Source organism: Mizuhopecten yessoensis, unplaced genomic scaffold (genome assembly GCF_002113885.1).
Source record: "Mizuhopecten yessoensis strain PY_sf001 unplaced genomic scaffold, ASM211388v2 scaffold10985, whole genome shotgun sequence".
Taxonomy (NCBI): Eukaryota; Metazoa; Mollusca; class Bivalvia; order Pectinida; family Pectinidae; genus Mizuhopecten; species Mizuhopecten yessoensis.
The window spans coordinates 816570-838470 of NW_018408820.1; the positions used below are offsets into that span (position 1 = coordinate 816570).

Here is a 21901-nt window from a genome sequence, read left to right on the forward strand (position 1 = left end):
CCCCCCTTACCCTTGTGAGGCTATCATCTAATTACATTTCAATACAGATTTAAAAGTTGGCATTTTAGTTTCAAATTGTAATACTGCGTAGCTGATATATTTTTTTTATTTTTTTTTTTAAATCGCATTGAAATACTGATAGACTTGATAGTTATTGTAGCATTATGTAATATCTGACTATAGTGTTATAGAGACTTGTCGTCTGTGCCTGTTTCGATTAGATTGGAGTTGACACGGTGCAGAAACTGAACTGTACGTAATCAAATTTGTGTCAAGTTCCCTCTCAGGTTGAAGTCACAAAGCGTTTGGCGTAAATTGTCAGAACAAACACTGTGTTTACGACGAGATTGTATCTTACCATATTATTGTAGTGGAAACCAAATATAAAATGGAAGCGTACAACAAAGTTGACATGCATGAAATTTTTATTAAAAATATACCTTATAATGTAAAATCAATTTAAAGTAGATACCAACGTTTATTGATCCCAGCAATATCTAGACATTTTGCTTCGTTGCATATTCAGTCTTAAAAAAGTCGGGGAATATTTATGAGGTATTATAAGAATTAATTTGCAGTTTGTTAAAGTGTATTAGATGTGAACCATAAAATTACCCAATAATGCCTATTCTGTAATTAGTCGCCGATTGCCACTGACATTTAAATAATCTATAAAAAAAATCTGGCAACAAATGACATAACCATTATCTAGCACGGTAAAACCCTGCATAGAAATAGTGAGATTATATCCCTAAATATCACCGATTAGTTTGCAATCTTTTTAAATGTCACAGTATGGTACAAATAAACAGTACTGACAAAACATTTCCTTTTATTAAATAGCTCAAATATCATAGAACTTCTGAAATGGTGAAGCAGTGCCTATATATACATGGTGAAAATAGAGTATTTAAAATAGCACTATAAGCTGCAGATGACGAGACATCGATCTGACGGAGACTCATCAATGACTTATAATTGATCAAGATTATTCTAAATGGCAAAGGCATGCCTAGAAATGGTAGAAATGCGGCTATATAGGAATAGCGCCGACCTGAAATGACTAAAAATGGCACAATGATGACGATGTGTGTCCTGGAATGTGGAGGATGTGCAGTACGGGATCAATACCGCGTCTGTAGTAAAGTTGTAGATCACACGACAACCGGTTGATTCATACTACCATCTTTCTGCTAGTACAGTCACCATTGTTATATTGGATACAGGAATTCTGTATTGGATATATCCCCCTTGTCGGAAAAGGATCTGTCCGGGGGCCATAGCAATTAGTCCATGGAAGCTCCATGCTTTGGGATCGGAAATGATGAACTAGAAAAATTTGTGAAGTTATTATACATTTTTTTTTTTAAATATATAATCTTAGAAATACTAGAAATCTGGGTCATTGACCTCAAGTCTAGAGGAATTCTCCAAGTATTTTTGGAAATAATATCAGCGTTTTTCACTAGAATCTTTAAAGGGGACATTTTAAGCTGACATACATGCAGAGATAATTTATTAATAACCAGTACATTCTGTCAATTGCATTATTGCAATGAAAATCAGGTTCAACGAATATCGTCTTTTTTGTTACTCTACATGATTACTTCAGATATTGCACCTTATAGCACAAGTTTCTATAATATCAGTATACACTGCAAGAGCTATATGCTCTACTCAGAATCGGTCCCACTTCCTAGTGAGTGAGTGAGTTCCTGGTAGGGGATTGCCATTCAACATCTGGACTTGGTGATTAGCACAGCATCACCACTGAACTGGCCTGTTACACTGGCACCGTATGCATGCATGCACACACACAGATATGGTTGAGTGCAATTAGGCGTTCTGTAGTAATATAGGACTGTAGTGTTACTGCGAGGAGGAGGAGAGAAATCAGAGTGGTTCTATAGTAACCACAGTATTCTGAGATAGTTAGATAGATAGGTATAGAGCTAACGGGAGGCTGGTGCCACTATATCTCATTCATATGTACAAGGGGACCAGGCCAGGACTGATCTATCTCTCTCAACATATCCCAGCCTCCGAATCTACTACTGGGAGAGCTGGACTACAGGGGACGAGTACAAAACAGCCCTGTATCCATTCAAACGTCACGAGGACTGTATGCGTGTGTACGTGTAAAGGAAGGAAGTATTTTTTCCTATACGTCCCTGATTTGAAATAAGGCCTGTGTGATCTTTAACCCCTTTCCTGTTTGTGTGATCGGCTGTAGTAGTCATCAACTGGGAGAATTGACTGAGGAGGCTATATATCTATCTGCTCGACTGAATCACTGGTACCCCTCCCGTACTCTGTAGTCAGTCTGCCCCTCCATCAGACCGGTACTGTGTAGCTAACTGCAGTGTAACTCATAACACACAGCAAGGATATATATCACAGCCTGTTCCAGATGAGGATGGTAAGATATCTCTACATTTCTATTTTGACAATATGTTTGTTAATTTTCTCGCTTTAGCTCTTGAAAGTAACTGTATGTTCACACACATCTTTGTTGGAATGTATGTAATTATACTCTGGGTACAAATAGGTCAGAAGTTCTAACGAACACTAACAATTAATTCTGTCAATTACTCCTTTTATATAGGTTTCCTTATGAGTAATGTACATGTGGACTGTAACATGCGACCCCGGATAAACCTTGAGAGTTATAATGAAACCCGAGGGAGCTGTTATCCCTTCGTTTTTCTCTTCTGACTATCTTTAATAACTATCTAGATGAAATCGGTAAATTCGATATTTTTTGACAATGAGATATGAAAAGTGTACAGTTAAGTATGTTCAAGTTGGTTCGTTGTTGTAAACATTTATTTTAACAAATATCGTAAATAGAAGTAACGATGGATTTATTTATTTATTGATATTTATTTATTGATATCAAGTCATATAGAGAACCTATCCTAACCCACATCGGGTCATAAAGTATATACCTGGTATGTAAACAATTTAAAATTTAATCTCAAGTTGAATTTTATCTGGTGTAGTGATCACCACCGACTTTATCAATGATGTTGTATTATTTATGGGTAGGTCTGTCGCCATTAGGACGATACCTGTTGTCTGTTTACGACATTAAACTCTAAATCAAACTAACAAGTTATTGTTTGGTTAATTCAGGGGTTACTGCATTCATTGTGAAACGAGGAAAGGTTTGGGTTACAGAGTAGTGGTAGGTTAGTTTTGGGGTTTTCTTTATACAAGAGAATCTGTGTAGCTCGTAAGGTTTTTAACGGGGTTACTTGGCAAGAAAAATACGTTACTCTGTAACCAGGAGATTCAGGTTTCTAATATAGGATAGTGGTAGGTGGGTTATTGTATAAAACATTGGCAGTATTTAAAACTGTTGCAAGTGTCCACGGCTCTCTCGGCTCGCACTTGTAACCCTGACCGAGCAACAGATGGTAGTTATCCCACAAACAATACCAATTAACATGTTTGTATTAATAACCGCGATTACGACATATTTAAATACCATGTCTTGGCGCGTGAGTGAGTGAGCAGGATTTTGTTTCTGTGCAGCGTGCTCTGCCATATGGCATTCACTGCGGCGTTGCATCATCGGTGCAGCTAACATCAATAGGTGTTAGTGGTGTCGGTGGAAAGACGTTGATGCTAGATCAGGGGCTTTTTGTGCGAGGCTAAACGAGACAAAGCTAATGTCTCGATAATGCCACCCTGCACTTCCCCAATTAATGATAATAGATTTTCGTACCGAGAAAAAAAAAGTGCTGAAAAATGTGTGACATTTGGATTCATTGAGAGGTAATCCATACAAAAATGGTTTTCCGTGGATCAATGACCTTTACAACACAACACTTACATTGGAGAATGTTAGGCACCCTTTAAAAGATTAATCTCTTTCAATTTACACTTGTACTTTTGTGTTAAGGCAAGAAATTAATTTCCTCCATTCCGAATTGAGTTATAATTGATTATTAAGCTAAATATAGAGATCTTTTCCTGGTGACTGGATCCGTTGTTACTTGGACAATATAATATCTTGTGCAGCCTTTACCATGCTCTGGTTTCTTATGACTCATTCATCATCAACACAGAATTACTTAGCCTTCAAACGCACAGGCGACCCTGTCATTCTAAGTGATAAACCTCTTACTAACACAAGGATGAGGCTAATATAGTATTGGAGTGCAGCCTCTCAATTGAAGGGTATTTATTGTAGGATCCACCCATTCTCCTGTTGTCAAATATTTTGTATTGCTCCTTGATATGCCCTTCCCCCTCTTTCCCAATTCTCAATCTTGTGGGTGACAGGTGCTCTACATAAATACAACAATTTGTTCATCCCTCTTGTCTCCTCATGAATGATGTGTAAACCTGTCTTCATCCCCTATTCCTACTGGTCGTGGAGCCTGCCCCCCCCCCCCCCCCCCCCCCCCCCCCCCCCCCCCCCCCCNCTCAGTTGGCTACGATGATAGGATCACTGTAGCCAGGTCTACACAGGAAACAGAACAGTTTATCTGTAGATAATTCATAGCCTATCAGTACTGTAGCTAATCATATATACTGAGTGCCAAACAGAAATATTGATATCAGGTACCAGAATTCATCTGATAACTACCCCTACCAAAAAGATTTCTTATCAGATCTATTAATCATTCTTTTTCATGCCAGATTTGAAAATTAAATATATATGTTTATCAAAGGTATAAATATATATTATAAAGACTACAGAAAATTTAAAGAGGTTTTAAGACTTGACCGTAAAACTGTTTTACGGATTTTTACTGAGATTTATACACTAACATCTAGCATAAAAGTTGATTTGAACACATTACTATTTTATGGATTGACTTCCTACATCCCCAAAGTAAATAAATGGACTCTTCCTGTATTTGATCCAGATAATACCAAGGCTAAGTATAGGGATGGTCAAACTAATAGCAAGGATGATTAAAAGTTGAGTAGGACATGATTACAGTGAGGAAATGAGTATTAGTCCTTGTAGGGTTTAAAGTCCTTCAGCTTATTGCCTTAAAACACATTAGGTGTTGTTTCCATGGGGACCTGTGTGGGATGAAATGGGGCCCCTAATCCCAGGGGGCCCTGTGGTATTACACACTCTTACAGGATGTTGTAGTGTAATGAGAAGGGCCTTAACACAGGATGTGTTTGGCCTGGCCCCCTGGCTAACGGGTTGTAGACCAAGTAGTATTTCCTTTCTACCATACAGGCTTCCTGTCCTGGTATAAAGTAGGTTCAACTACATCACTTGTACAATGTGTTTGTAAGTAACTAGAAGCATTAATGGTCTAGCTGTGAATAGTATCAGTAGCAGAGGATTCAAGGTCACTGCCAACTTGTCAAGGTTACAAAGGTCAGTTATATTTCAAGGTCATATATATATATATATATCTAAATGAATCTGGAAAAATGTGAAATCAATCATAGATTCCGTCACCGTATTGTAGATGTCTCCATTCGTGATTTTTTTCTTTTGGTGTTGATATGATGGTGCTACAAAGACGGTGCTACAAAGACCCAGTTAAAAGGGTATGAAGTCAACATGTAGATGATACTCCGGCGAAATAGGCAGTTAAGAGTCAACATGTTGTTGATACTCCAACGAAATAGGGAGTAACGAGTCAACATGTAGATGATACTCCGGCGAAATAGGCAGTTAAGAGTCAACATGTTGTTGATACTCCAACAAAATAGGGAGTAACGAGTCAACATGTTGTTGATACTCCAACGAAATAGGGAGTAACGAGTCAACATGTTGTTGATACTTCGGCGAAATAGGGAGTAACGAGTCAACATGTTGTTGATACTCCAACGAAATAGAAAGTAACGAGTCAACATGTAGATGATACTCCAACGAAATAGAAAGTAACGAGTCAACATGTTGTTGATACTCCAACAAAATAGGGAGTTAAGGGTCAACATGTTGTTGATACTCCAACGAAATAGGGAGTAACGAGTCAACATGTTGTTGATACTCCAACAAAATAGGGAGTAACGTGTCAACATGTAGATGATACTCCAACAAAATAGGGAGTTAAGAGTCAACATGTTGTTGATACTCCAACAAAATAGGGAGTAACGTGTCAACATGTAGATGATACTCCAACGAAATAGAAAGTAAAGCGTCAACATGTTGGTGCTTGCTGAAGGCAGTGAAGTAAATGTCGGTGCTTTTTCAGGATTAACTTTTTTCTGTCGTTAATTTCCTTATGTAATGGATTTCGTCTAGTTTGTGTCGCTACAGAAGGGTTTTGGTGTGTAGTGAGGTGACATGGTGACCAAGATCAATACGTGTGTCCCTCCCTATCTCCCTCACCACATCCTTTAAACATTGATTCTGCACTCCACCAGTGATTCCTCCGTTGTTCAGGCAAGGGCTCAGAGCTAGCTAGGTATACAATATAAGCAGGATAATTAAGACTGGTAATACGATTAATTAATACCTGGTTATATAACATATCCTCTATTAACTTAACCTAATATATGTGTGTGTTTTTAGGAATTTCTGTCAGAGCGATCAAATTGTAAAATTTTCAGAATAACATGCTCCATTTTTGACACAAGATGAAAATATACCATTCGTAGACAATACGTTTCCTAGCAATAGGGTAATGCATAAAAATCTGGTACAAATTCTCCAATTTCTTGAATCGTTAAATTTTCTATATAATTTATATATAATATGGTGACATGTGTCTGTCGCATGATATTTGAGTGACATTGAATATTGTTCTGAGAGAGTATCCCCCAGTCTGACACAGAGACAAACGCACCATGATAGAATCATAATAGTCTGTACATGTAATTAGGCTCAGCTCAATATTAAAAGCTGTATAATGGATAAGGGTTTCAGACAGTTTAGAGAGGGCTGTCTAATTACCGATTAGATAATGTTGGGAGGGGGATGGGGGGGNAAGAAAGAACAATCAGTCGACCCTTATACACACTAAAAGCTTCCTGTAACGTTACATCATCCTAAATCACGTAAGTGGTGCAACACAGGCTTGTGATCTGCAAACACTGTCTGTCTATATAGTGAAGGACACATTCCCCGGCAGCTGACTCCAGATACAGGCTCCGGAACACATCTTATTTGAATAATTTGTTATTTTTCATTTCTATAAATGTATTTTTAATGTTTTGCAACCACTTCACCACCGAGTCCATCCTTTAGCTAAGTCGTTGGACATGTTCCGTGCTACACGGCTGTTTACCGAACCTCTGAGGACACGAACAAATCAGGGACTCGAGCCCATCATACAAATTTTGTTCGAATGATGTTTTTAAGGGGTTAACATTCTCCTAGTTACATCTGACAATCCATTTTAAGAATAAATAGTGTGGGGATTTGGAGCAGAGTCTGGTGAAAAATGAACAGTTTGTTGGTTGCTTTGGGGAGTATGTGTCATCCTATAGCTACGGTAACCATGGCCGACAGCTGGGGACCCACGATGCCCTGAATTACCCATAATGCTCTGAACTGGTGTTTCACCTATCTAGCCCCAAATCTGTGTGGATGTGTACCACAAATATTTATAAGGAGCCTGCATATTTGAGATCGGTTGATTACAAAAAAATTATTTGATATCTTGCATTTCTGGAAGTCTATGTATGAAGTAGTGATTTAGCAGCACGATACAACAGCTGTGTATAATGGGGATATCCCGTACCACTGATATACCCAATGTAAATTGTGCATCAAGATACCTGATGGAAACAAAATGGATGGCAGGTCGTTTTTAAACCTTCATCCCCACAGTTGGACTGAATTAATGGTTCATGTGTAATGTTCCAGTAAAGCAGAACGGTCTAGTACAGTTTTTAGGGGGGTAAGGGGGGGGAGAAGGTTACTTGATCGTGGTGTCCGTATCGGAAAGGATGTAACCAGGCATCCATGTTGTTTCCTTATCTCCGTCTCTGCTGGGTGTTTCCGGTGGCCTCTGACTGGTGTCGACAAAAAAACAAATCAAAAGATGGTTTGTTGGAATTCGTAATCATGTCTTCAGAAAAAGAAACATGTACAATTTTGTTAAGGTTACATTTGGAGGAAGGGTAGGGGGTCTCTTGTTTCAGCTGTTCCTGTTGTCAGCGGCAGTGGTAAGGGGGTCACTTTACTTCAACACATTAATTGGAAATTAATAAGGACACTTAATTGATATTTGCTTAAAGTTCTGTCAAGGGCCTATCGTGTTACAGTCTATAAAATCACAATGGAACATAGACCACCCATCAAATTTAGAAATTTATTACAAAACAAATTGAGCAAACATGAATTTAAATTGATATGATTAACTAAAGCACTAGGAAGGTATTTATATACGCTTATTATCGCAACGTGCTGTATTAAAATTCATCAATTAGCATTATTTAAGGTTATGCAGCTGAATTTGCCTGGATGTGCTCAAATATCTTCCATTCCTTAATAGAATCGGGTCTGTTGGCAGTAGCCCGCTAATCATAATTACAATTTCTAATCACACCGAACCAGGCTCAGATACTTTAAACATTTAACCTAATTACTCAGAGTTTTTTCTGCATCATGCTTCTCAAAGCGGTTAACTTAAATGTGTCTAAATATTTAAAGGAGATGCTATGAATTCAATACCCTTACTAGTGTGTGATTTACTCTACCAGGGCCGTCTCTGGGGCTCCAGTGTAGATCTGGATTCTCAGCTTTCCTGTCCAAGCCTGTTCCCCCTCCAATAAAACATTAGCATATTTGCTGAGCACATGAAGTAATTTAGTAGGGGCCACTTGAAAACTTGGTCTCATCTTTAGGAAAGGTCGGCAGGTTGTCTTTAGAAAAGGTTGAAAGGTCAAGAGGGATCTATACCTGCTGTCTTGAGACAGCTCTGGGCCAGGGCTAGAAAAAGCGCACATCAAAGAGGCACACTTAATCATGGTCAATTCAGTGTTTGTGCATTTGGCAGTCATGCCTGTGGTCAGAATAGCTTTGTGGGCAAATCCCAGAAATCATCTACTTTAAAATATTCCCCTGTAACCATCGCGTTCTGTATTTATCATGTCGGTGGTATTGAAGTATTAAGTTGTAAGAGTAAATGATTATATTTGGTTATACAAACTGACAGTCAACCAGAGAAATCTCAAGCTTAAAGGTGGGGTGCATACACTTTGTTTATTAGAAAAATGTGTATCTCCCGTAAACGATCAGTTTTTGCAATGTTTAACGCATGATTGTTGATGTTATTCAATATTTAAAATTCTTTACAGCTTAAAATCAAATCTATTCAAATCTTATGAATTTAAAAAGTGTGGCTTGTTTGAGCATGTTGTTCATAGAGTCTTAATAAAGTGATCAATGAGTGGGTTGTAAAGCCCCCACAGGTAAATACGACACCTACATATACCTGTCCCGTGTCCTAATACCAAAGGTAAACGCGTCAATTTCTGTCAATATTGACCCGCTAAACACCGGTAACACCTTCCAAGTTCACCGTTTTTTCTCCTGACAATAAAAGTTTGCTTTTTTGTGTACATTAAGATTTGTAAATGGAAATGTTTGGAAATCTTTGCACTTTGTGAAATTTGTATAGCAGATGATTTGTTTGGAAAGTGACCATTAAAGTACGGGTGTTATGATTGGAGTGTGGACTTGAACAAGGCTGTTGGTCAATGGAATAAATATGAACCGGCTGAAGTGGTCATTCGTCAAACTCCTTAATGACCAGTGTAAGTCTAATTTAGGTACTGATAATGTGGATGATTGGCCAATAAATATATCAATTAGCAAACAATTTGAAAGCAATTTTATTGAATTAATTTTTCGAATGATTTAAATTACACATACTTCACAGCATCATGACTTGGACAGCTGAAAACTATTAACCAATTGATTTCAAATCATTAGTTTGTTTTCTTGGGCACAAATTAAGCTAAATTTGTTTTCTTGGGCACAAACTAAGCAAAATTAGAAATTCTTTGGCAAGGTATATTTATGCAGAATACAATACATTGACCCTGGGCCGAAATCATCGTGAGAAAAACTAAGTGAAGGGAATGGCAAGAAGCACTTGTCCTATTTATGTCTGTAGATTGGTGGTAATTACCATGAGAACAGTAGCAGGCGGGGTAAAGGATGTTCCTGAATTGTAACAGGTATATGTTGGGATTGATTTGTAGGTCAACACTTGTTACAATAGAACTAATTAGTTGATTGTGATGGTGTTTACAGACCATGAAGTCAGTGGTCCGACTATTATCTTCCTGGAGCTTAGCACCCACATCATATAGGCACCTGAGATTGGCCCACATTTCTGAGGCCATCTGTTTCCACATCTGGAATTTCTGCATGAAACAGCTGACCCTGTATCATCTCTCAATTGCCTTTCAGATTTAGTAGAGCTTACAGTTCCAGAATGTACAGCAATCTGTTATCCTAATTCACTGTTTCTATATCTGCTTGAAGAACGCTTTATTCAATTGAGCAGAAAGTTCCAAAAGTTAGTGAAAAATAGATATGTCTGATCTTGTACTAATTCAATTCTTATGCAAAATGCCCACATTACTCAGGTTTCTTCCAATTACAACCAATAAACTGCTGACAAACTCACACACTGCATTTCAATACTGAATACATTGATTCAATTCATTCAAATGAGGGTCTTAAGGTTTTTTAAAAATTGCATTATTTTTTTTACTTCTTAAAAAAAACCAGGTTCTGGTTTGCAAATTGTATGGTTGTGTTTGTTCATCCACCTTGTAATATGAGTATCAAATTTTATTGGACAATACACTGACAATGTGCCCAGTATGAGAGTAATTTCCGATTGACAGTATATTCTATCCGAGTCTAGATAGAAATCAGAGCTCTTCAGACTTTTAAAGTACACTCTACCCAAATTAAAGGACAAACACTATTTGATATGATGAACGACTGGCTATAATTACTAATTTTCTGTCCCAGCTTGACCTCGGTAAACGTTGTTACACTTACAAGATCAATGATCACCTTCCAAGGGGTAGAAACAATTAAACCCTTTCACCCCTATGCAACTTTAGTAGACTCTCCCATGCATTGTTCTGGATGGGTCCATTATGGTCTACAGTGGTGAAAGGGCTAACTGGGTGTAAATGCTTACAGTTTGTCTACATTTTAGATAAAGTTTATTGATTAAAGATGCACAGTCACTAGGCTTAAAAAAACATCGGTAATTGTCTTTCATAAATTAAATTTAGCATAGCATGGTCAAATAGGAAATTAGGCTTAATTTTTACAATTACTTACAAAGAGTTCTTTATTACTTTAAAAATGCAACCATATTGAAATGTTTGAGAGTAGACCTTTTTTCTGAAACTTACCTAGAAAATATTGGTAAATTTGAATTCTCAATTTGGCAGATCAATATGCTTAATTGGAATGTGTATGTATGTAAATAGGCGATATGCATAGACTAAATATCCATTACAACAAATTTTCTTCAGAATAAACTTCAACACTTCTAACCATGATACTTATTCCATGCAAATAGTGGTTGTGTTTCAATCAAAAACTTTTGCTAGTTAAATCTAAATTGATCAGGATTGAAAGGTGACTTATTTGAGATTGAATCAGGAATCAATATAACTGTTTGTGAAAACATAGTTGCGGAAGAAGAAAAAATCTCCTGAAGTGCATCTAAGCCAAAGTAAGATGGCACTCGAAAATGACATGAAGGCAAGGTTTCAACCAGTGCACAGAATACTATCAATGGTGTTATGGTATGTTCCAAGCTTGAAGACCTTGATTATGAACTAAGTTTCGGACGGCCAGGGCCAGTATGAAATTGAACGGGTAATGTGTATAATCCCGTGGGAGCTCCACGTTAGAGAGAAGTGGCGATGATGCTATAGATATCGTACCTTTTTACACTTTAGATACCATCAATATGGCCGCCATCATCATTCCGCTCACAACTCCTTCGATCAAATGCCCCACTGCAACAGTACCATTAAAAGATAAAATCAATACATCAGGGCTTTTATTCAACAGTTTTAAATAATGAAAATGTTCTGGACAGTTGTCGCGGAATGACTCGGATATTTTGGGCTTGGGGGATTTAACGCTACAGAGTTTCGAGGATTTCGCGAGAATTATGAGTATGATGGCAGATGGGAAGGATCATTTGCTTGTTTTGTGGGGTTAGAGCTCTTTCATTAATGGAGGTAGAAAAGTGTTTTTTGGCATGACATTTTTACGTAAGAGCTATTTAACATAGCACAGGCATTTAGGATGTATAGAACAAAGCACATAGGCACGCTACGCTGGCAGGTGTTGACCTTGTTCAGTATGCTACAGAGAGAAACAAGGCATGTCAGCGCCAGGCCTTGTACGGAATAACACCACTCTACATACTTCACTAGTAAATCTCAATTTGATTAAAACCATAGGTATAAGCCTACAAAAAAAACCAGAAACAAGGTTGGTTGTCACTATTCTAATAATTTGTTTAACTCATTCACCCCTGAAGACACATTTGAACTCTTCCAATTCAAAGGTTGGAATAGTCCATTATGAAATTACAGGGGTGAATGAGTTACACTCAATTGATTGTGACTTCGTGTTGAGTACGTTCCGATAATTTGTCCTGGTTTTTTAAGTGTGACTTTTCTTTCTGATTAACCGGTGAAATTCCTTGATACATCCCAGAAAATAGTTTTGTCAGAAATTGATATACAAAACATGTTATTTTTATTTTTTTAAATTTTTTTTTATTATATTTTTTAGTATTGTAAATAATTTCAGGAGTACGTAGTTCACTGCAACAGATATAACTGCAGAAAAAGATCATCAAAATGTATTGTGCAAACATTCATAAGATTCAGTGAAAATTTAATCACATAAAACACGAAATTGTACCCCAATGGCTAACAAACACATTTTTCTATTGTGACATTGTATATTGACCGAACCCTAGAGCCTAATTGTTGTGGAGATTGTCAGAACACAATCTTAAATGACTCCTAATTGGCCGAACGTGACCTTGGTTGACCTTACATCCATCTTCTTTGACCTCTCAGTTGGCTGACCTCACGATCAGCAGGCGCTGGTCATTCACACCATTGATCAGAGCTGTAATAGTCACACTGGTCAGTCTAGACGGGAAAGCAGTGGTCAGTGGCTAGAGTTGGACTGGACAAGAAGACTGACCACAACTGCTTGAGCTAGACTCTGAGCTTATTTCAGATTAAGATCAAACCATGAAAAAGTGCTTTTAACACATTCACCCCTGAAATTTCATAATGAACTATTCCAACCTTTGAATTGGAAGAGTTCAAATGTGTCTTCAGAATCTGTTTTTTCAGAAATTCTGTAGAGAAATCATCAGATATTAGAAGTGTTGCGTAATTTCATATCTTGTTTTGCCCTCACTATTCCTGAAATTCTCTCATGTCATCCTGTTAAAACGAACTAATTCAACCTTTGCTACACCAAATGGCACCTTTTTTTAATCTATTTAATTACAAAATGCCTGACAGGAATAACTCAGTAAAATTGATTACTTTAAACTTTTTTATCGATTTGATGTTCACTAGAGCAAAAAACTTCTAATGAATTTGGTATTAAAGTGAAATATTCCAAAATTAGCTCTGTCAATGCCAATAAAATTACACGCCAATGAAATATTTAATCTTGGCCAGTCGGGGGGGGGCAGGAAGTAAAATGTCCTTTTTTCATTGTTTGGAAGCAGAAACATTTTGAAATGACGCCAGCTGTTTTGATGATTTTAGTTTAGGCAAATGTCAAATGGCATTTAAAACTGTGAACTAATCTACATCAGGTGAAATGTTAACAATGTTTTATATCCATCATATTTAGGCAGACATACATGTACTTGTATTTCTCTACGTATTGTACTCTGGACTTTTCACCTTTATTTATCACTTTGGAACACTTTACTAAAAAATTCAATTCATCATTTTGAATGGAGGATTCTGTGTTAATTTCATATGAGAGTTATTCACACATCAAAAAGAAAACAATGACAATGATTGAGTTTAGATTACTCATCATACATCATAAATGATTTGTACTATATACATTATATTTCATTTATTATCCATATTTGTTCTATCATAAGCCACCCAGCCTGTTAGGATCTCTCTGTCAGTCACTATATTGCCACACCCTCCCATGGTATTTACCCTCTGTTCCTGTTGAATGGGCTCTTGCTCCACTTCCTCCCAGAGAAATGACTGCCTTTCCTTTAGTTCCTGTCAAATAAGACACATTGTGTAGGGGATATGTTCTGTCCACTCCCACAAATACAGCTTTATCATCAAATCCATCAGTGTCTTACCATGTCTTATCACAAAATATCAAACAAACTATCATATGGTTCAGTTCAGTTCTGACATTCCACCTGACACAGTGTTTTGTTACTGGAAAGTGAAAGTAGATACAGATCCTAAAACATGTTTTATAAGAGAGTTATCTCTTAGATAGAAGGCTTGACAAGATTACTTTTGTTAATCAGTTATTGATGAAATGCATCTATTTTTGTATAGCTCTCTGTATTGTATCTTTTTTTAATGAGACCCAGGAATTATTTTTCACAGACTGTTCGCCATATAACATTATGAAGACCAGTCTTCAAGCTTTTCTTTAGCTTAATTTTGTTTCATTGTACTGTTTGTAGAGTTGTTTGTTTTGATGTTGGTGTACATATGCAAGTTAGATACATTTTTCAAGGTCTAAAAACTACACATTAACAGTAATAAATCTACCTTTTTTGGGAGTATGTTCAAAATGTTTGGATGCTCAATATTTGTAAATTAGAGATTTACAAGGCTGAGTGCAATGCTATCTCCAAGATACATGTCAACTTTTATATTCATTCCATAGAGATAGATATCTTTTTCATATACTTGTACATTTTAGGTAAATCTTGTTTATTATTACCTAGGGTTATTGTGCATTCCTAAATCTTATCGCATTCCTAAATCTATCGCAAGGCACAAGTGTAAAGGGTCAAAGGTCAACACATAGATTTAACTACTGCATAGCGTGGAATGCCAAGTTTACATAAATGACTTTTGGCTATTTAAAAATCAAGTTCATTCTCGAATAAATGGAAAGATTCACAGCTGACGGGCCACAGCATATAACCGGGTCCCGGCTCACTCCATACCTGTATTCGACTTTTGTCAATATACCTGTATTACTCAGGTGAGCTATTTTCCGTAGGTGTATCAGAGACCAGTATTTATACCTACCTGTAGGATAAAACATTTTGTAATTACCGAGGAAGGGCACTAGTCACAAAATGGGAAAGCTTGGGTGTGTAGCTTGATTTACTTGTGCAAGCCAAAGGAAATTACTGGACACTTTCGATCCAGGAGAGAATTTGAAGGTTTGTTGGACAATATACTACATTATAATACAGGTAAGAATTTCACCAATACTACTAGTCTTGTTTTGTAAGATAGGAGGGGTTTTGTAAGGAAAGGGTCTGTTCTGGGAGGAGTCGTATAAGCAGAGGTCATGCTTGAGTAAAAGTCATACTAGGGAAGGGTCATATTAGGAGGGGTTGTGCTGTGGAACGGATGTTAAGACGCCACATTGGAAGATGGGATCATATTATGGGGAGGGGGGGGGGAGGTAAACTGGGAATGGTTAGACACTGAGGGGGTTATCATGGTGGGGGGAAGGGAGAAACTTATCAGGAGGGGTCATTCTGTAGCTGGAGGGGTTTATATTTCAGCAGGTTGGGTTGTATTTGGATGCTACGTTTTAGGAAGGGGTCATGATTGGATGGGTTATTTAGAAAGGTGGGTAGGTAGGTAATACTAGTTTGTAGGAGTGGTGTTTTAGGGGCTCATTCTGAAACCTTCAAATATCACTAGGGACCCTTCAGTACTATACCAGACCATTAAATACCATACAAAACCCTTAAACATGACACTGAACCCTTAAATACCATACAGAACCCTTAAACATCACACTGAACCCTTAAATACCATTCAGAACTCTTCAATATCATACTGAACCCTCAAATACCACTTGGAGGAGTGGTCGTAGGGAGTTTAACTCTCATTGACAGCATTGCAGACATTAACGGTTCTATTTGTTATAACATGTATGTCATTTTAAACCTCCCCTCTTGGTTTATGGTGGGACAATATATTTCATTTCCACAAGTTTGGGTTTAATGATAGAGGAGAAGATTTACAGCCATACTACACTTTTATCTACACCAAGATAAATTCTAGAAAGAAATTACAATTTCATCTTACAATATGAATTTGAATATAAATGAAAATATAAGCTTAATGGGTTTTTCACATTTATTTTTATTGGCTGATTTTTTTTTTTTAAGTTCAATTTTGAAGCCTGTTGTTCTCATTCATAATGCATACACTGTCCGACTGTACATTAATTTGGGTGTTACCCGACTAAATCCTGCACATGTATTAATTTACTTGTGATTCACACACAGCCAGTTATATGATTGGGTTTGACATGTACACACCCAGTGTGTGATTGGGCTCTTTATTTAGGTAACACAATATAACAAACAGCCCCTGCCAGTCCAAGATATTTACAATGAGCCAGTCAATGCTAGGTTTTTTATATACAGTATTATTCGAGATTTGAAAGCTTCTTATAGAACTCTTGAGCTGTATGGCTGTAATGACTGCGACCTGTCTGTATAGATCAGCTCTATTCAGATCTGGTATTTCTGTTGGAGTACTTTTATGATGTAACCAATGTTTCTCACTGACACTTGGATTGTTTACATTGTAAATAATATCTATAATGCCTTAGCTAGCTCATCGTGTCTATTGTTACTGCCACGTAATTCAAGTCAAAACGTCTACCAACCCTCAAGTCTACAAACTGTAACCCCCTATACTAAAACCAGCTACCTGAAGTCTTAAGACCCCTAAATAAAGCCTTCCACCTATAAACCATTTATTAGTCCCAAGTTCCAAATGTACTACTTTTCAACCCTAAATAAACCCCTGGTATGCATCTGTCCTGCTCATTAAGATTTGATTGCATTTGTCAGAATGGCATCTGCCTGGATTATCTTGAGTTTGTCTGTCAACATAGGATGATGCCATCACCTTTTCATCATTACATTAAAACCTTACCAAATTAAAGACAGGGAAAATCCAGTGAAGATATGATGCAGCAAAGATAATAAAGAAAGAGGAAAATGTCCTCAACATTACTTCCCAAATAAAAAATCCAGGTCACATTGCCAAACTCAAAATCCAACAATCAGGTCACATTGCCAAACTCAAAAACCAAAATCCAGGTCACATTGCCAAACTCAAAAACCAAAATCCAGGTAACATTGCCAAACTCAAAAACCAAAATCCAGGTCACATTGAAAAACTCAAAAACCAAAATCCAGGTCACATTGAAAAACTCAAAATCCAGAAACTGGGTCACATTGAAAAACCAAAAAACCAAACCAAGTTAATAGAAGACTTTCGATGTGTTAATTAATTGTAAACAAATCCTGAAAGAAACTCTTTTCACTAATGTGAAAAAAACCTGCATTTGATGTTGATGGCAAATGTTGTGACCGAAATCTGGTTTTTTGACTCGCGTATTTCCTGATTTTGATTTGAAGTAACCCAGTTTTGTATGACTTACCTAAGTTATAGTAGTTTAAACCCTAGACCACATAGTCGGAATTCATTCTTAATTTATGAATGAAGGCACAACTGTAATCAACTCGCGGAGATTTAATTAATAGATATCTTACCTATGCTATTGTCTAAGATAAGTGAGTTGTCATCATCCTCGGATATGACATGCTATAGGTTTACACGTGTGTAGAGTTTTAAAGTCTCGGCCAGACTTGTATTCTAGATTGGCAAAGATCAGGCTGTGAGTTAGTTACGTGTGACACGAGGTCGCTGATCAGAATCAGATACATGGCTACCCCTCAACCGCCCCCCTACCTGCAATCAAGGTCATATCAATGTTTAACTGGCAGAAGAAAAAGAAGAAAAAACCCTTCACTTTGTGTATAGAATTATCATTGCTAAGGTAACAAACCGGGTTCACCTGTACACAGGTATGGCTGGTTCATGTACAAAACAGGTTTTGAACATACCTGTGGTTACAAGAGATGTGTTTTTCCGGAAACTAATTGATACGAGTTAAAATTGGCGTGATTGTGTAGGTATTGAGCGATCAGTCGCGCTTCACTGATTTCACTGACCTTATACAACACAATCACGCCTATCTGACTGTGTCTCATTACAATTTGTCTTCTGTACAATTTTTTTTACTGAATGGGTTGTAAGTATGCCGCACTGTACATAGGGATCAGCACTTGTGTGTCACTGAGCAGACGGGCATTAACCAAGCCACAACAGGAGAGTTTGAGCAAAGTGTCAGGTGGTCGCATATACAGGGGGCATATAGATATGTTACTATAGAACTTCAAATACCGAACAAACATTTTGTAAAAACATTGGAATAACTCTGCACCAAATGTGAGTATTAATTGGAACTCGGACTAATGAGTTTGATTGTGTATCTGTTCTCACCTGTACTGTCGTATACTAGTCACCTTCGGAGTTTAATCGAGACCTTTCACTTTTTTACCTGTGACACACATCGGTGGGATATAACGATATACATGTACTTAGTTCAGACCTAGATTTGTTTATATGTACATTATTGTATATGATTGATGGTCTATTTCATTCATTAAGGTAAGTCACGTCACTATGGCACTTTTCACCTGTGGATTTATTCCCGTATTTGACAAAAGGTCATGATCTCTGTACCTGGCTGTGACTTGAATGGACTTTTTACACACAGATGATCGTATAATATAAATTTGTCCGCTATATATGGAGAGACGTTTAAAATTACTGTTTAAAATTACTGATCGGCAGTCTTGTGATTTATGATTATTTTGGCTCAATATCTTCGGTGTGATCACCAATCTACCTGTAGAAATTCCTGTGACATGCCAAGGTGTCATAATTTACTCTGGGGATTGTGACAGGAAAATTTATGCTGGAACTAATAAGCTTAATTAAAAATCAAGATCACAGAATGCGTCCGAGCGTTCGGATATTAACCAGTAATTACGATGCTTTATTGGATGCGTTTGTGTATTTACGTAGAAAAATTTCAAGGAGTATATGTAAATATGGGAGGATTGTTCCAGTAATATTTTCGTGAGGAGATTGTTATAGTACATGTATTTTTGACATGAGGACATTGTTCTAATGGGGGTTTTACGGAGAGCATAGTTCTGGTACTATCAGTGTTAGAAAATTGTTGAAGTATCATTAACTCATTCACCCCTGAAATCTTATAATGAACTACTCCAACCCTTGAGTTGGAAGAGTTCAAATGTGTCTTCAGGGGTAAATGAGTTACAGTGACAGTCCTACATGAATGTCTCTATTCTAGCTCAGACATTATATGGATAGAAATGTCGGACAATAAAATTGTTGCTTCTTAACACTAAATTGCTGTACAAGTCTATATTTGGGCCATAATTTTGTGCTTATCTACCATGCAGACACAAATTACGGCCAACACAGAAATATCCATTTTCTGTTAATATATTGTCTACCTGTCTCCTATCTTGACTATAACCTAAGAATTGCAGCTGTAGGATATAAATAATTGTCTCGCTACAGGAATTATTCACATCTTTAAACCTGAATAGTGTGAAATAAGGCTGTCACCAAATCTAGCTAGCATCCCAAAGTTATTACCATTTTTGTTGGCACAATGTTTGTTTTTGGTCATGTACAATGCTACCTGTTCAAACCGGACATTGCAGAAATATTTGAATTGGATTATGTAGCAAAATTAAGTAGAGCAACACTAATTGTCAGAGTAGAGAGGTTCTGTATTATACAGGGTGGAGACCAAACACCATGACCAAATACCAAAGGCAGTACAGAGATTCATATTAGACAGAGGTCAATTTAGGAAGGGTTACTGTACCTTTATGCAATTAATGTTGGTGCAAAATTTAGCGTCCAATTTAGATAAAACTGGGGCTTCCATCGACAGATCTTGAGACCCTCCTGACGGGGGCAGCGTCAAGAAAAGAACGGATGCCCTGGTGGGGTAGTGCCACCTGGTGCATATATATATACTGTAGTAACTAGCAGTAATTCCCCCTGACTAGGCAGTTGCATGGGTCTGTTTCGATACAATTCCCCCAAACTTATATCCCTTGCTCATTTCACTGCTGTAACATAATCAAGATGTAATGCACTTTGCGATCTAAATTTCTCTAAGATTTTCACAAATTACAATTTATTCAATTGTTTTGAAGTTTGACAACTTTAGATTGATCAATTTTTATAGTAGCTCTGTTACTAATGATCCATTTGTTTTTCTCGTTACAGACATACACGCCCCGCAGCATGCCGTCCGCAAGCCCCAACACCACGAGTAGCCTGACCGCTCACCAAAAAGAACTGTTGAGCTGCAGCAACTTATACCTCCGGCACCTTAGCCCAAACACAACAGACGAAGACCTCGTCGAACTCTGTCAGAGGTAAGGAATTACTCTTTTAACCCTTCAGACAGCTTCCTTGACATTTGTCATCAGTATGCATCATCAGTCCTCTTCTTCTGCACTAGTGTAGGAAGCTTTGCCCTGTAAAACTAGAAGAAAATCTAATGAGGTTGAACAATTTTAGAATATAGGCCCTGCATAAAGTCATCTTGAAATGCATGCTTCCTTGTTTGTATCCAGCTCCTGGTTCACAAACTAATCCTGTAAAAACCTTTTCCCTGTTTTGAAAATTTGGTCTTGGCCAGTCGCGACAGATTTAGTGTTATATTCTTTTTGATTGCCTCAAGACAAGTTCTTGGCTATTTATAAGCAATGAGTTTTGGCGAGCTTCCTTGTAGATAGTACAAGTGTACTGCTAGGAAGATGGGGTTTCAGTAACTGTAGAACAACATCCCCTATTAAATCATTGACCAACGGCCAAAATGATGCTTCGACCAATCAGAAAGCCCTTCCTTGTTCATAGGAGTGCAGTATGGGCCCCCATATGTCGACTTTCATTGTGACAGCTGTCTGCCATGAAGTTCTGGATCTCTGGTCAAAGTGTATACAGAGTCTTCCTGTAAAAGTCGAAAGGAAATTTGAATTTCTCGAATGTCTGTCATTACGAAAACATTACCAACAGTTGGCGATGTGAGTGGACGTAACACGAGTGACGGAATTGATTTTCTACATCAGTTGTGTCGGTAATTTAACAGCCGAGGCTCGCTCGAACAACATGTAACATTGTTTTGGGACTGTCGGGAGACACGTTTTAACCCACACGTTGCAACGATTTGTCTCGGAGAACAGGAAAAGCGGTATATCATGTTTCATTTAAGGTACTACGGTGTCAAACACTGACGAAAAAAGAAAGCAAAAGGGAAAACAATAAAAGGCTTCAGTACAAATTAAAACCACAGACATGATGGTCCTAATGGATCTAAATACCTTATAAACTCTAGGCCTTGGTTAAGACATTAGTCAGAAATAGATTTAAGTGGGTGAAGTAATTATTTGTACTAAAAGTTTGTGAGGTATAGCATTGGGATTCAATTTGCTTCTGGGTGATAAAGATAGTCTAAAGTGATTGAACAGGAAAGCACACCCCAAAACAATTGACAAATTTTGATGTCAGATTTCTTTGCTGCTGGCAAAAAACTTGTATGTGACTCTGAAAGTGCAACAAGCATATTTTGTATTTAATCATCCTCATGCAGACTCAGGCTTCTAATTCACAAAATGACATTTACCTTTGAATGTAGGTCAGTGGTTTTTGTGTAGAAAGTAATTATTTATTTGTAATTTAAACAAATTTGTTGTGGGGCATTAATGATAAATCTAAATAATTGTATATTGCATTTTAAGCAGATTTTTGTGATGGGGGGGGGGGGGGGGGGGGGGGT

The 21901-nt window shown here is 37.4% G+C and overlaps 1 protein-coding gene across 21 annotated transcripts in view; it reads left to right on the forward strand.

Annotated features, from left to right (window-relative positions):
- The window catches only part of LOC110464321 (RNA-binding motif, single-stranded-interacting protein 2-like), a 268575-nt gene that overhangs the window by 199839 nt on the left and 46835 nt on the right, over window positions 1–21901 (forward strand). For 18 of the 21 annotated variants that reach the window (XM_021519479.1, XM_021519476.1, XM_021519475.1 and 15 more), the window contains one exon: window positions 20347–20498. In XM_021519479.1, the coding sequence (XP_021375154.1) occupies window positions 20347–20498 (152 nt within the window). Of the gene's footprint in view, window positions 1–2191; window positions 2420–5242; window positions 5354–15172; window positions 15384–20346; window positions 20499–21901 lie in introns of those variants that run through there. The other 3 variants (XM_021519492.1, XM_021519495.1, XM_021519493.1) reach the window with 3 other exon arrangements.